Source organism: Triticum aestivum, chromosome 2A (genome assembly GCF_018294505.1).
Source record: "Triticum aestivum cultivar Chinese Spring chromosome 2A, IWGSC CS RefSeq v2.1, whole genome shotgun sequence".
In the NCBI taxonomy this organism is placed as follows: domain Eukaryota; kingdom Viridiplantae; phylum Streptophyta; class Magnoliopsida; order Poales; family Poaceae; genus Triticum; species Triticum aestivum.
The window spans coordinates 36753657-36770344 of record NC_057797.1 but is presented as its reverse complement, the minus strand read 5'-3'; the positions used below and the strand labels follow the sequence as shown (position 1 = coordinate 36770344).

Here is a 16688-nt window from a genome sequence, read left to right as displayed (position 1 = left end):
TGAATGCCTCTAGCAGTGTGCCAGGGTGTGCAATGATCTAGCATAACATGTAAAATAATGACGAATAATGGCCTTGCCACAACTATCATGTCAGCTCTATGTGATCATGCAAAGCAAAATGACAATGAAAACATAGGTCATGTAATGAAGAGAAACAATGGAAGTTGCATGTCAATGTATCTCAGAATGGCTATGAAAATGTCATAATACATAGAGGTGTGGTGGTTGTTTTGAGGAGAAAGACGTTTTATGTCTGGAAGGGCAAGAGCAAGTCTCCCACAGGGTTTAGATGTACCGGCGAAGGATGCACCATGTCTCGATGTGAGAGTGGGCAATGCAATATACCGAAGAGGCTATCAAAATCTGGATAAATGGAAGTGTGTAAGAAGCACAAAAAAAGAGGTCCTGAAATTTTATGCTTTTAGTTTGAATTTAAAATATATTCGAGGTGGTACTAAATTTTGAGCTTCGTGCGTCGCCTGATCGAGCATCCTCCCGTCTCGTGCGTCCGGCCCACCTTGACCTGTCCACGAAATCAAGTAATTCAGGCCTCTTCTTTTCACATCTCACGCATATGGGCCAAGTTGGGCCGTCGTTCGAGGACTAAGTTGCTGCCAAAATAAAGATGCGGCAGCAAGAATCGAACTCGCAACCTGCGTTTGGATAAAATTACATGGTCCAACTGACCTATCTCATATCTCATGGTTGTTGGAAACAACAGAGTCTCAGTTCTTTATATATAGTACTGATATATCTCATGGAGGGAAAAAAGAGATATTTTAAAGAGTAATTTCTCAAATATTCATCCTTGCAAGTATTGTTTATGTATTTCCTTCCTGCTGCCCCCACGCCCTAATCTCGCATGCATGGTAACGGGATGCCTACCTTGGACACTTTTAAGCGGACACACCACATGTCCTCCAAGTTTGACAGAAGTTTTCTTCATTTTTGAATAATCAAACTTTTTCTATATCTCCAGGTCATTGATATTCCTAAGCACCTTTCACATTTACTAATTCCAACTCGCTTTAAATGTACGAATGGCGGTACTTATGTTTAGGACTCACTAATAAAACGAATGAGCTAGTTAAAGTTGGATTATGGGCTTAAGTAGAATATTTAAACATATGCGGCTAATTAAAAGGAAAGATTATGGGTAAACAAGTGGAATAACTAAAAGAAATATTGCGGTCTTAATAAATAGAATATTCAAATAGATGAGGCTTTAATGTGTTGGGGTTACTAATAAATTAGAAAATGAAGGAATTTGATTCCCGACTAAAATGGATGAGGACGTCATGGTAACTAAAGAAATGATTATACTTAATAAATAGAATGAGTGGGAGATTATGCCCGGCAAAGAAAATATGAACAAGGCTAAATTGCATCTATATTTTTATGTTTATTTTGTAGAAGGATGTTGCGTTGCAGCATGTTGTTTATAGTAAATCTCGTGCCGTGGGACATTATGCTTGCACAAAATATCAATTTTTTCTGTTGCAACGTACAGACATACTGTATGTGCTAGTATTATATAAACCGGGGTCCGGGCTAGTCGATATAACATCTTACACAACAGAACAAAAAAATTTAGGGGTCTTTATTTAGATGGCTGGTAAACTATGGCAGTGTCCATACCAAGTTGGGAAGGCCCACGTGGCCCCTAAAACGCACTGTAATTTTCACCTCACCGCCACAATTCTAATCTTTTCACTTTCCCTCCCCCGCCAAAAACCATTTCTCTCCTCTCGCGCCAAAAAGATAAATCCCCATAAAACCCCGCCTGTTTCCCCTCAATCCATTCCCCACTCCCCCCGTCCGCCGCGCCTCCCGCGCTCCAAATCTCCGTTCGCGCCCGCCCCCTCCATCCACCGCCGCCGGAAGAGGCCAGCACCATCCCCGCCGACCCGCCGGCCGCCGCCATGACGGGCGACGGCGTCTGGCAGGAGTCCCCCAGCCAGGCCGAGCTCTTCGCCGCCGAGGTCGCCGCCGTCCGCGCCGTGCTCGGCGCCGCGCTCCCGGAGGCCCGCGTCCTCGCCGCGCTCTCCCGCTGCGGCGGCAACCCGGAGCGCGCCATCAACGCGCTCCTCGACGACGGCGTCGGCGCGGACGCCGACGACGCCGCCGAGCGCGCCATCGACGCGCTCCTCGACGCCGAGAAGGTCCGCGTCAAGGCGGAGCACGACGCTGCCGCTGCCCCGACGCCGGCGGCCAGGGTGAAGGCCGAGGCCGTCGACGTCCCCAAGAAGGAGCGGCCTCTCTGCCCCCCTCCCGCCAAAGTGGCCCCTTCGCCGCCGCCGCGCCGTGTCAAGGAGGAGGAGGAGGTTACCAGCGGCCGCCCCCGCCCCCGCGCCGGCGGCTGCGGCATAAGCCTCGTGCCGCGGCCGGTGAAGATGGACTGCGGCGACGGCGAGGCGGAGGTCACCGACGCCGCGCCGAGGCCGAAGAAGAGGGTCCGGGAAGAGGAGGGCGTGGTCGACCTCACGGCGACGCACCCGCTGCCGTACCTCAACCCGCGGCCCATCCGGGCGATTCCGCCGGAGGAGGCCGCGCAGATGTACGACCCGCAGCCGATCCGGGCCGTTCCGCCGCGGGAGCCCGCCAGGACGCAGAACCCGCCGCAGCGGCAGCGGCCGCAGCCGGCAAGGGCCACCGCGGCCCCGCCGAAGAGCGATTGGAAGATGGTCGTGGCGGCGCCGGAGGCGGAGCTCGGGGACTTCCCGCCGGAGCCCGACTGGTTCCTCGTCGACAAGTCCTACGTCGCCGGGCTGTCCACGCACAGCGGGAGGCGGATGCTGGACGCCGGCGAGATCGTCCATTTCGGCTTCCCGTCCTACGACCGGGTCAACTGCGGCATCAAGATGTCGGCCAAGAAGGCGGCGTCGCTGTTACAGATTGTGCGCTTCTCGACCAAGCGCGCCGGAGAGGTGAGCTGCTCTCCATTAAGTTCCTGATGCATTGTGAACACATGATTGGAATTGACATCCTTCTGTGCAGAATCATCTTAATCTTGTGCAACTTCTGATGGTTATTGCAGATTGGAAAACTGTCTCCGGAGTGGACAAAGTGCCTCGTCCCACTGGTGAACTCTTCCAAAGTCAAGATCCAGGGGAAGATCGTGTTTCCGACAATGGAACTGAGGCTGATGCAGGACATCTTGCTCTATGTCAGGTAATGACTGATGACGATACAATGTGCTTTGCTGTGTGATTGATTTTGTTAGTTTTCTGTACATTGCACAATTTTGCCTGCAAGTCTGACCATTGCTAAATGTTGCTCCTACAGCTTCTACATCCACAAGTCAGTGTTCACCGAAGGCGACAACTCATCCTTGAGCCAGCTTGCTCCAGCAAATGTTGATTATTCAGACAACCCTCTCCATGCCCTGTTCAAATTACTCAAGCTAAGGGCATCTATCAAGGTACCACTGAAGCCAATTTATTCAACTAGGCTGGTCTTGTGGTGTTCATGATGAATGGCTGATTCAGTATACATGTTTGTTTTGCAGGCTGATTTCACTCTTGATGAGCTCACGAGAAAGCGACCGTGGAATCTGAGGGTGAGCTAAAAAATCCTCTTGTTATCTGTTACTGTCCCAAATTATTCAGTTTGTGTGTTTAGCATCTATAGCAAAGCAAGTATACCATGATAATTAAATCCTCTTTTTTCTGTTGCTGTTCCACATTTGTAAACCAGTTTGGTTTCTGTATCTTTCTTTGATGCTAGCTTATTGAAATTTCTGGTACATAAATTAGGGTGATGCCAATGGAGACGACGAATCAACTCCTATTGTTGGACTTGAAACCCGCCGCACAGCTGGGCAAACTTTTCCGGAGCAAGCTGCTGATGAGCAGGCCATTTCGGAAGCTGCCTTGAACAAAATTATTGGCACAGCTGAAATATATGACTTGAAGGTAACAACAAAGTGCATTTCTGTTTCACTCTTGCTCATACTACTCTATTTGCATGGGAACTAATGTACCGTTTTGAATATTGATTTACAACATTTAAAACAGGAAGCAGAGCCACCACATACTCTTGTTTCTGTTCTCAAACCGTATCAGAAAGAAGCTCTCTTTTGGATGTCAGAATTGGAGAAGGGATGCATTGATGACGATGAATCAAAAAATGCTATTGATCCCTGCTTTAGTGCCTACACTATTGCTGACAAGTGTGTGCTTTTCCGTGTTATTTGTATAATTTTAAAAGAAGTTTGATAATGGTCAGTGCTAATCACCGAATTGTTTATCTTCTCAGGAGGGCTCCTGCTGTGTACATTAATGTTTTCTCTGGTGAAGCGACAACCAAGTTTCCAAGTTTAAGCAAGACGACACGAGGAGGGGTAAGTCCTTTATGATGGTTCCTCATGTATGTGCCTGGTTTACATTATATTGGAAAATGTAGGGCTTATCATTTTGCCTTGCATCTTGTTGTTTGTTAATTGATTTGCTAATACTGTTTTGAATTGTTCATTAACTATTCCAATAGCAAATGAATACTTATGATTGCCTTTTGTTGAGGATTCTGAAATCCTGTTTGTGCATGTTTGGTGACACTACGTTTACCACACTGATATTAGTTGATAGACTTTAAGCCTAAGATATGATTTGAAATTTGTTTCTATATTTGCTTATGTACTTGCAATGCTTTCATTTGCCTCACCGGATCATAGTTATGTGGTACTATTAGGAGAAGTATTTATGTGTTATCTTTGCCTTTGTAGATACTGGCAGATGCAATGGGTCTTGGCAAAACTGTCATGACTATTGCCCTGATACTGTCGAACCCAAGGGGGGAGCAGTCCAACTACATAGAAAGAGACATAATAAGGCCTGTAAGAGGTTGTGATACCAGAACACGCACTTTGACCCCCAATATAAGAGGAGGTACCCTTATTATGTGTCCCATGGCATTATTGGGTCAATGGAAGGTAAGCATATCTACAGAAGTGATTCATATAAAAATGTTAAATCTCTGGTGTTACAGTTATTTAGTAGAAGCATTTTCTGTCAAATGAACTGCTAGAGTCTGCAATCAACATCAGAATAGCTGAAACTGCAGTGCTAGATTGCAGTTTATAATGTTTTTCCTTGCATGTTTAATCAACTTGTTTGTCCGTAAGAATCACTACACAAATAAATAATGTGAGCACTGTCCTCCTTATTCCTGCTTGTAGGATGAACTGGAAGCACATTCAACACCGGGAGCAATTTCTGTGTTTGTATACTATGGTGGTGATAGAACTGGTGACCTCAAATTGATGGCTGAACATACTGTTGTCTTGACGACCTATGGTGTCCTTCAGTCAGCTCATAAAGCTGTAAGTTTGTCAATGGTCTTTTATGTCCAGTTTTGAAGGTAATAGCTTTTCTACAGTGTCCTCATTTAGCTAATGAATGTGGTCCCTTCACAGGATGGCAGCAGTGCCTTTCACAGGATAGATTGGTATAGAATTGTGCTTGATGAAGCACATACAATCAAGTCTCCCAGAACTAAAGCTGCCCAAGCAGCTTATATGTTAAGCTCACAATGCAGATGGTGCCTAACTGGTACACCGTTGCAGGTGTGTTTTCAGCCATTGCATTTGTATTTGTATTACATCACATGTTTAGATGTGATAATTCCAAGTACCGAATTTTGTGGAAATTCTTATCCAGCCTGTTGTTTTTTGGAAACACTAGCTTATAATGATCACATTTGCTGCAGAATAATTTGGAGGACCTTTACAGTCTTCTTTGCTTCTTACGTGTGGAGCCATGGTGTAATTCAAATTGGTATGGCTCTATCAGACTTTCACTTCAAATACTTGTGGTTGAAAATTTATAACCTGATTCACAAGCCGTTTTGATTCCCCTCCAGGTGGCAGAAGCTGATTCAGAGACCTTATGAGAATGGTGATGAGAGGGGATTAAAGCTTGTCAAAGCTATTCTTAGGCCTCTCATGCTGAGGAGAACCAAGGAAACAAAAGACAAGATGGGAAAGTATGCACTTCTTATTTTGTATTTCTTTGAAACTCTTAGTTGCATAAATAAGTGCCTTCCATCTTGGAACTATTGTTGACCACATGACTCTGATGCTTGTTTCAGGCCCATATTGGTCCTCCCACCAGCTAACGTTGAGGTTGTTGAATGCGAACAGTCTATCGAGGAACGTGATTTCTATGAAGCGCTTTTCAGGAGATCAAAGGTATATGCTTGTAAGAGTTTATGGGCCAAATTTTGTTGATTAGTTACTGAAAGGAAGGAAGTTTTATATCTCTTGTTCATCTTGGCGAGAATCTAATAGTTCATGGACGAGTTTCTTTTCATTTCTAACTCAAAATGGTCTTTCCATTCCAACAGGTTCAGTTCGATAAGTTTGTGGCACAAGGCAATGTTCTTAACAACTATGCTAACATTCTTGAGCTACTTCTTCGTCTAAGGCAGTGCTGTGATCACCCTTTCCTGGTCATCAGGTTAGCCACTAAGTGCAACAAAACCATTGCCTTGCATTTCATCTGCTCATCATCTTCTAATTCCTTTGCTGAAGTTGGCTCATTTTCTAATTCCTTTGCTGAACTTTCAATATGCAGCAAAGCTGATACCAAAAAGTACACCGACCTTGACGAGCTAGCGGAACGGTTCCTTAAAGGGGCACGGAGTGATTCTGGATGCCGTGCCATTGTACCCTCACGAGCATTTGTAGAGGATGTTGTTGAGGAAATCCGCCAGGGCACGGCCGCGGAGTGCCCTATCTGCCTTGAGTCGACCTCCGATGACCCCGTGATCACCCCTTGCGCGCACCGCATGTGCCGTGAGTGCCTCCTCTCCAGCTGGAGCACGCCTGCCGGGGGCCCCTGCCCTATCTGCCGAAGCCCCATCACCAAGGCCGATCTGATCATGCTGCCCGTCCAGTGCCGCTACGAGGTTGACGCCAAGAACAACTGGAAGGATTCATGCAAGGTGGTGAGGCTCCTCGCGACCCTGGAGGGCCTCGGGAAGAAGGGGGAGAAGAGCATCGTGTTCAGCCAGTTCACTTCTTTCTTTGATCTCCTCGAGATCCCCTTGAACCAGAAGGGGATCAAGTTCTTGAGGTTTGATGGGAAGGTGACCCAGAAGCACAGGGAGAAGGTCCTCAATGAGTTCAGTCAAAGCAAGGACAAGCTGGTATGTATGCTCATTTACTTGTTCAGTAATTCTTGAAGCATTTTCACTTGCTGATCTTTTATCCCTGGAAATTCATTAGGTGCTGCTCATGTCACTCAAAGCTGGAGGTGTGGGCCTGAACCTGACTGCTGCTTCCAATGTCTTCCTCATGGTAATTCCACCTTGCTACCCTGTGTGTCACTCCAGTGAACCCAGTGAACTACTTTTGCTTGGTGATACATCCCCTGTGGTAGTAAAATCTGTGACAATAACCAAGTTCTGTTGTGTGTTGATACAGGATCCATGGTGGAACCCTGCGGTGGAGGAGCAGGCCATCATGCGGATCCACCGCATCGGGCAGAAGAGGGCGGTCCAGGTGAGGCGGTTCATCGTCAAGGACACGGTGGAGGAGCGGATGCAGCAGGTGCAGGCGCGCAAGCAGCGGATGATCGCCGGCGCGCTGACGGACGAGGAGGTCCGCAGCTCGCGCATCGAGGAGCTCAAGATGCTCTTCAAATGATGGAGCTCCTTTGCTGCCATGGACTCCAGGATTTTGTATAGTAGTAGTAGTAGTAGCTTCAGGCCCTTGGTAGTAGTAGCAGTAGTATGTAGGGAAGATGGCTCAAGGTTCAGACCTTTGTGAGTGGGGATGGAATGGGTGTCTGTTGTGCCCCCTTCCAATTTTGTTCATGTGTCCCCAGTCACAAAGCCAGCAGCTGTATATTTCGTCTAGTGGTTTATCTTGAATTCGAAGGAGAAATCTTGCAAGAATTTGTTTGAAATGAGGAGCTGATCCTCTGTTCAACCATAGAGTAAAAAATTTATCATTTGAAACTTTATTTTTCATACTTGAATTATTACAACTTCCACTGTCAGAGCTGTACAAGTTCACAGATTCATGGATGCAGGCGACATGGCGGCGAGCTCGGCTAGGAAGGCGTCGGCGTGCTCTGGCCTGACGAAGAGCGATGTCACGCTGACCTCGCCGTTGTCGCCGTCCGTGCCCGGCGGGCACACGACGCAGCTCGGCACCGTCGTCTCCCCGTACCAGTGCCATGTCACCCGCGCCGGCCTCCCGCCGCCGAAGTCCGCCGCCTCGAACCCCAGGTTCCTCCAGCTCGACACCACCAGCGTGCTGTACGTCAGCGCCACCGCCCCCTGCTCCGTCGTCGTGCCGCCGGGGCCGAGCAGGCCGGGGATCCTCTCCTTCGCGCGCCGGATCATCCTCGCCACGTCCGCGGCCGCGCCGTTCGCCACCGCGCCGCGCGTCGAGGTCAGCTGCTGCAGCACCGCGCAATTGCCGTAGTACCCGGGCCTGGCGCCGACGAGCCGGCGCAGGTTCGCCGCGAACAAGAGGGTCACGGGGGCCTCGTCGGAGACGGAGACGACGGCCGCGCGGGTCCGGCACTGCCACAGCACCGCCGCGACGGCCTCGAACGCCGTGCACGGGTCGCCGAGGCCTGCTGCGTCGAACTCGGCCCTGACGCGGCCGATCAGGCCGGCGGGGACGGTGACGTCGAGGAGCGCGAGGTTCATTTTGAGCATGGGGCTGCCCCCCTGCTTCTGCGCGGCGACCGTGGACGGCGGGAGGCCCAGGAGCGAGCCGTCGTCGGCGCGGAGTGGCAGGACGGACGGCGCCGGGGACGCCCCGCGCGCGAGCTCCCCGACGGCGCCCAGGAACTGCGCCATGCCCTCGCCGTCCGTCAGCACGTGGTTCCACGTCGCGGCCACGGCGAACCCGCCGCAGGCGAACTCGGTGACCTGCAAAAGCAGCAGGGGGTCGCCGTGGCGGCAGAGCCTTCCGGGGTACCGCAACGCGAGGCCGCCGAGCAGCGGCGCCGTGACGTCCGCCAGCGCGCAGGACGCCGACGCGGCGACGAACGGCACGCCGGCCGCGCCCTCGATGCGCAGGATGAGCTTGCCATCGCCGTCGGCATGGTCGGCGAGGCGGCCGGCGACGGGGCGGTAGTGGGCCAGCGCCCTCGAGAGCGCCGTCCTGATGGTCTCCGCCGGCTCGGGGATCGGCCGGTCGAAGAGGAGCAGCGCGGTGACCCCGATAGGAGGGACGATCCGGTCGAAGGAGGAGGTGAGGTGGACCACGGCGTCGTCGCCGCCGGGCGGGCCGACGACGAGCACCGGCGCCGACTTGGTCACTACCCCGGCGCTCATCGTTGGTTCGTGAAGATGGACCGCCACAGTTGCGGTTGTGGACCGGCGACGGGGCTGTATGTATAAGTGCTCCTACTACTTCCTTGTTACACGCCGCGCCAAAGCGCAACACTATCTTGTGAAAACTTACACATCACTTGTAAATTGTAGTAATATTTGCCTTCCTTTACACGTTTGCAACTACTACTCCATGTTTACTAAACCGGATTCGTCATTTCTCCGTTGTCTGTGAATTTATCTCGTGTCGGTCGATTCCGTGTGGAGGAGCAACGGTGTAGCCCCGAGAGGCTTCCGGTTACAATTTGCGGAGCTGCTAAAAGGGCGCTCCGCTCCGCGAAGAACTGCCGAACAAGCCCTGAGACGGGGCGACGCAGTCGGCCGCTTTGCCCTCCGCGAGGCCGAGCCAAGATCTCGTCGAAAACGGGTAGGGAGCCGCCTGGCGTCGTCGGTGTAGGCGAGGGCGAGAGTGCGTAGGGAGAAAAATATATGATGCTCTCAGAGCTCATATTCCCATATGCTCCCATGCTCCAGGAGCACCTACAACATCGTCCGTGTAATTTCAAAACTACTAGGGGTGTTTTTCTGCAAAGTTGCGAGGGCTCTGATCGTGGCCATTGGATCTCCAATCCAACGATCCAGGCGCTCTAGAAGCGCGGAAGCATATGTGCTCCAGGAGCACTAGAAATGTACTCGGAGGTGCAGATGGGGTCTTTTTGATTTTTTTTATTGCTCTAGACTGACCGCAACCTCGGTGATGAGGGCTCACGGGACCTTAGGCGGAGACATTGTGGCGGCGCCATTGAAGAAGAGACTATGGGCCGGTCCACGAGGAAGGGGAAAGGGGTCAAGGTGCCTAGAGAAAGAATAAATCAGACCTGGGGAGGAGAAGGAGGAGGAGAAAAAGAGCAATAACCATTGGACTTCAATCCAACGGTTAGGAAAGAGAGACGAGAGAAATCGTGCCCCTAACCAATAGGTGCTTTCTTGCTAGACTTGTCACATTGGGTGCAATTAACAAGACCAATTCCAACGGCGAGAGGAGGTTATTCCTAATGGAGCATGTTCAAATTTCTTCAACCAAGGTCAATTATCAAGTTATATGGTCCTTAACATATTCTTTAGGCAATTATAAGAAACCAAAAATCTCACTTAAGGTTACAATGTTTTCAAGGAAAATATTGCCCCATTTTAAACATTTTTGTGTCTACTCCGAGAGCACCAAGTCTTGGATTTACCCTCGAGGCACACCAAGCCAAATCTTATAAAGTCCATTCACGTAACCTTTCGTAACTAGTAGATCCGTAGGTGCGTCACGCCATTCGCCGTGTGCATCACACCACCCCTCATGGTGTTCTTCCGTGGATCGCACAAGATCCTTTATGCAGCCTTCCTTAGTAGATTTGGTTATGGTTGACACGACATGATGTTATAGAAATTAAATAAAAATAAGATTAAAGAAACTGGGTGGGAGACTTTTCTTGTCCATTTGTACTCTCTTTTTTTGAAATGGAGACAATAGATTTGCCTTATCGATTAATTAAGAAGAAGAGAATTGTCCAGTTAATTAACGGAAAACCGGACGAAAACTGATATATATAGATCACTACTACATGGCACGTGCCATGCACGTGTAGAGATAGTTATTAACACACATACATGTGGGTAATTTTAAGTAGTATCATATTTCACAAAAGAAGTTAAGTAGTATCATGATTTGAACTAATTAATTATTAATTATAAAACTTTGCATGATTTAATAAATATATTTGTGTAATACCGAATTTACACAATATAGAATACCATAAGAAAAAGGATACTAGGTTCGTCCTAAAATTTGTCTTAATAAAGTTTAAGTTTAACTTCAGTTCAAAACTACGATACTTACTATGGTTTCAGAGGAAATATTAGATTGAGCAATGGAGAGAGTACTGTTTGCAAGTTATTTATCATTAGAAATAAAATAATAATTTAAACATTAATTCTATCTGTTTTGCAGATCAGAGTTTTTTCACAGAATTGTTGATAAAAACTAAGAAAACAAGGGTAATAAATATTTGTAAAATAAATTTATATGAGAAAGTAAAAGCTATTTAAATGTACATATATTACATTTTCACTGTTTGCCACTTTTTTAATCTGTTTTAGCTTGTGCACCTTTACCGAGGCTACACCATCACATGCTTTCTCTCTCTCTCTCTCGTCATGATACGTACTTGCTAGTTGCTACTGCTAGTTTTTTTATTGCAACCATGATTAATGCTCAGAACATTCAGTAACCTTTGTAAGTTTTTCTTTGAATACTTCATAACCAGGTTTTGATTCAAGGCTCTCAAGGTAAAGATTGTCAAGCACACTCAGTTTGTTGTTGTTTTCTTGCATAAACCAAATTAGTGAACAAGAAACGGAAAGATACAATTGTAATATCTAAAGGAGGCACCTTCAAGCACTTACCTATCCAGCAACGACATCAGAAAAAAGCTTGATGTCTACTACGCGCTTTTATTCTTGTAGACTTTATTGGGCTTCCAAGCGCAGAGAATTGTAGGATAATATCAATTTTGCTCTCAAGTCGATGACCTAAGGCTGAACAACCCACGAGAAGTGTAGAATGAATGTAGTCTCCCTGGAGCAACCCTGTAGTAATATACAATAAGTCTCTTGATCCCCAACACACCTAATATAGTTGTCAACTAGACGACCTATTGCGCCAATTGACGCAGAGATCAACTGCGGCCAAGAAGCTAAGCAAACTACTCTATTTGAAACATAAATAGGAATTTAAGTGAATTATTTTAAAGGTGTTTCTTGTGAATGGTCTGCAAGTGATTATGCTCATAACGCGTTTGTATCTACTTCGTATATTTACCAACGACATATACATAGGAGCGAACAGTAACCTATGAACAACACATCTTATAAAGAATAATTTTATTGAGTCGTATGCAAGGACCGATTGTAGTTTGAAAGTTAAGCAAAGCATTTGAAACTATAACCAATAAGTTAAGCAAAACTATAGGCAGCATGTGTTAAGAGATGCTCATTCTGTAAACCAGCCCTCAAAGATCATTAACATAACCGGGAATACATATGGCAACTATATAAACGAACCAAATGTGAATGAACGAACTGGAGCTAAAATATTTTTTTATTGTCTATTATCTAGATGTAACGACCTAAAGCATCATAGACCAGTTGCAAATAGAAAGTGCTTACCACACATAAAGCCTACCTCCGCCTCAATTCGACATTGTTTCGCGGACCTAGGCTCAGCCGGCGCTTGCGTGCCCCCATCTCATCTCCAAAACTGAAGACAAGGAGGAGCTCCTCCCACCGCGCCATTGGAGACAAAGAGGTGAACTGGAGGTGGTGCTGAAATTTGAGATGGGCTCTAGGCCCATATAGCAATTTCTGAAAAATCTGACCCATGTGGGTTATATGGCGCTAGGTGTAGTGGGAAGTTTAGTCCCATCTCGCTAGTGGAAGGAGAGTTGGAGTGGTTTATAAGGGTTTCTCTTCTACATGCTATTGGAGCTTGAGAAGAGAAGAGACCCTCGTGCACTCCTCCTCGCCGCCCGCCTCGCCACGCCGCGCCGTGGGTTGCGGGATTGAGCCGAGCCGAGCTCACACCTACGCGCTTATTTTTGCCAGACACTAACTGAGAGTTCTCTGACAGCGGATCATGGGCTGTCATGGACTCGGACGTGGGTCGAGCCCACGTCTCTCCACGCGGCTGCGTCTATATAAGTGTGCGGTGTCTCCTAACCCTAGCCGCTACGAACAGATCACATCTGCTCCACGCGCACGCCCACCGTCGTTCCCTTGTTGCTGCTGTCGCCGGTGACTCCATCCCGTCCGCCGCGTACACGGTCGACGGGAGAGCAGGTCTCCGAAACCACGCCCTTCTGGTTCTTGTACGGGGTGAGGGGCGAATATGTTTTTGGGCAGCGATTACGCGACTGCTCGCTTCCGATCGTCTACTTCCTCTACGTCCGCGTCGCCTTCATCATCACCATGTCCACCGACGCCGAACGTGCCGCCGCCGAGAAAGCTGAAGCCGACAAGAAGGCCGCCGAGGACGCTGATGCCGCCACCAAAGCGCGGCCTCTGCATGGCCTACTGGAGGGTATAACTCGTTTATCCCGCTCCTACTGTTTTCTGTTTTAGCCATGCTAGCGTTATATGTAGGTCTTTCTGCAATTAGGTAGTATGTGCTAGCTTGACTGAATATCAGTATGTGTTTATTTGTGTCAATGCCGTGCTAGTGATTTACTCGTGGATTAATTTAATCGAGAAATTGCTATTTACTCATCAATCCAAAAACCTATTATGTGTAGGAATTTTTCGGCAAGTGGCTTTGCCGCTGCACTGAAACCGGATAAGTTTACCGGTACATACTTTAAGCGTTGGCAGACTAAGACCACGTTATGGCTCACGACTATGAACGTGTTCTGGGTCACCGGTGTCTCCACGGGAACGATTGCTCCTGAACAGGAGAAGGCGTTCAAGGAGGCCACTGTTGTGTTTCTCGAAGCAGTTCTTAGCACTGGTAGAAAAAGGGTCTGTAGTCCCGGTTCGTAAGGGCCTTTTGTCCAGGTTCTGGAACCGGGACTAAAGGGTCGGTACTAATGCCCTGTCCCTTTAGTCCCGGTTCAATCCAGAACCGGGACAGATGGGCCTCCACGTGGCCTGTGCGCGGAGCCCAGGCAGGAGACCCTTTGGTCCCGGTTGGTGGCACCAACCGGGACCAATAGGCATCCACGTGTCAGCATTTCTGTGGCTGGGGTTTTTGTTTTTTTGAAGGGGGGGGGGGTTTGGGGGTTTTGGGGGTTAATTTAGGTGTTTCATATATTGTGTTAGGTAGCTATAATTAATAGAGAGAAGTGTCCTCTCTTATATATGTGCTTGGTCGACGCTACGTACTATACATACGTATAGAGAGGACTAGACACGCTAGCTAGCTAGTAAGCAAACGAAGGAAACAGAAGATCGTCATGAACATATATGCATACAGAGAGAAGTGATATCGACCACCTCTCCTTCTCCAAGAGATTGGTCGAACAACAAGTTCTCGTATATCTATCCGACACTACCGGCTACATATATACAAAAATTATCTCTTACAAATATAATCATACGGACTCATGGTCCACATAGTATTCTCCGTCTTTAGCGATCACGTGGTCAAGAAAGAATGCCGCCAATTCCTCTTGAATTGCTCGCATGCGAGCTGGTGCTAGGAGTTCATCCCGCTTTCGAAACATCTAATTTGAAGAAGGGGGTCAATACATATATATATGAATGAATGAAACTCAACACAGATGATGGTAATAAAATAAAATTGTGAATTTTGTTATTTACGTACTTCATATTGTTCGTCAGAGTACCCGCCCCGCTCACAGGTCGTGTGGCGGATGGACTCGCAGACGTAGTATCCACAGAAATCATTCCCTTGTTCCTGCCACAGCCACTTTACAAGAAATAGAGGTCAATCAAACTGATAAGCAAGAATGCTAAATGGTATTGATGAAACTAGCGCTTGAATCACTAGGAGATGCGCGGAACATGCTACTATAGTACTTACTTTCGGGTGTCTAAATTCCAGCTCCTTCGGCAGTCCCGGAACTTTTCTGGTGAATTTTCTCCAAACCCTGCCGGACAAAGAAAACAATTACTTGATATCAGGAAATGAACAAAGTTGCTGATATGGTGGATAATGATCGATTTAACTCACTTCTTGAGGATTTCAGTCATGTCCGCATACTCCTGGGGATCTTTCCGTTTAGAGTCCAAGACAGTTACTACTCCCCGCTCAAGCCTAATCTCTAGGAGAATATAGTGGTACCTGCGCACGCATGCATAACTCATCAATTACATTACTATAACCTGGACTTATATATAAGGGAAACCGGATATGCACAAGACAGTAACACTCACTTGAAGTTGTAAGGAAAGAGTATTATATCTTTGTTTTCATTTTTTTTGAATGATAATAGAAAGTTGGCCTCGGTATCTTCGGAACGATGTTCAACCTCAGTTGCATCTATGAGATATGTGTTAACGAACCCAATATCACCGATTTGTCTTTTCTTCAATTCGGCGATCTTCATTCTGCATAATATAGTGAGGATAATTATAAATACATGCAATGAAAGAGATGAGCTATATAGAGACTTAATGACAGAAGTAGTAGTACTTACAGACAGTAGCAGGTGACCGTTGTTTTATCGAGGACCAATTGATTGAAAAACTGATAGAACTCCTCAAATGGAATAGGCAACAGTTCAATTCCAACGAGGTCATGCTTCGGTTTAACTCTCGCATACAAAGTACTCCTTCCCCCAGACTCTCTGCAGATTTTCAAGTACCAATCATGTAATCTTCGCATCATCGTTGTTAAAGATTTTTCATCTTTGACGAGAGGCTTCCCGTACTCGTATCTGTGTATCTGCACCTCCATGGGATCATAATGTACATCGTCGGGCAGGTAATCGTCAACATTGCAATAACCGGGCACCATCCTCGGATCGACGATGTCGCTAGGCACCTTGAGCGGGGGGCACGATTGCTTCGCTTGTTCGCCAAGCTGGGCAATTTGTTTCCCAGCTGCTCGTCGTTCTTTCAGCCTTTGATCACTGACTGTACTTCCCGACCGCTCCGCTTCGGCCCATGTCTTTGCAATAATGCGCTCATAGTTGCCTTTCGGCGGAGACTTGGGTGGTTTTGCCAGGGCAGCCAGAGTGCGCTTCATTTTTCACCGGATCTATCTTCTCCTCCGGAGGTGGATGTCTCTTTGCTTTCAACCCTTTAAACCAGTCATCCACTTCGGTTCGCGCGATCTTCGCGTTCTCCTTCGGGGTCCTCTCGTATGGTAACTTCTGTGGACTCTTTAGAGAAGGACCGAATCTGTATGTCCTCCCGCCTCTGGTTGTACTGCTAGACGCCGGCCGAGCAGACGGAGCGGTTGTCTTCTTTACTTGCTTATGAGGCGGAGGAGAAGGACTATGACGCGCCGGAGCAGGCGGAGAAGGAGGCGGAGTGCCGCCACGCGCCGGAGAAGGAGCCGGCCGAGGGCCCTCATCGTCACTCGTCGGAGGAGGAGGCGGAGTGCCCTGACTCGCCGGAGGAGGAGGAGGAGGCGGAGGCGTCCAGTTCGGAAGGTTGATAAGCTCCTTTCGCCATAGGCATGGAGTCTTCAGAGCAGACCCCAGCCGAGTCTCCCCTTCACCGGTAGGGTGGTCAAGCTGGAGGTCCTCAAATCCCTCCGTTATTTCATCCACCATCACCCTAGCATATCCTTCTGGAATCGGTCGGCAGTGAAAAGTTGCGCCGGGTTCAGTAGGATAAACAGAGCCAACAGCCGCCTTGACCTTCAAATTTATCCATTGCGTCATAAG

General features: G+C 48.1%; 2 protein-coding genes across 2 annotated transcripts; one reads left to right on the top strand and one right to left on the bottom strand.

The window, feature by feature from the left end:
• The first annotated feature begins 1797 nt into the window (after positions 1-1797).
• Positions 1798-7964, top strand: LOC123187267 (DNA repair protein RAD5B). Its single transcript, XM_044599080.1, has 17 exons — positions 1798-2927; positions 3038-3171; positions 3286-3421; positions 3509-3559; positions 3756-3914; positions 4017-4171; positions 4258-4342; positions 4724-4930; positions 5177-5320; positions 5414-5563; positions 5707-5774; positions 5860-5982; positions 6088-6187; positions 6343-6455; positions 6573-7146; positions 7226-7297; positions 7424-7964. Exons 1-17 carry the CDS (start codon positions 1923-1925, stop codon positions 7643-7645), a joined length of 3498 nt encoding a protein of 1165 aa, XP_044455015.1. The 5' UTR covers positions 1798-1922; the 3' UTR covers positions 7646-7964.
• Positions 7965-7996: 32 nt separating this feature from the next.
• On the bottom strand, positions 7997-9414 carry LOC123187268 (acyl transferase 15-like). The gene has a single exon (XM_044599081.1). It carries the CDS (start codon positions 9292-9294, stop codon positions 8014-8016), a length of 1281 nt encoding a protein of 426 aa, XP_044455016.1. The 5' UTR covers positions 9295-9414; the 3' UTR covers positions 7997-8013.
• Positions 9415-16688: the final 7274 nt, after the last annotated feature.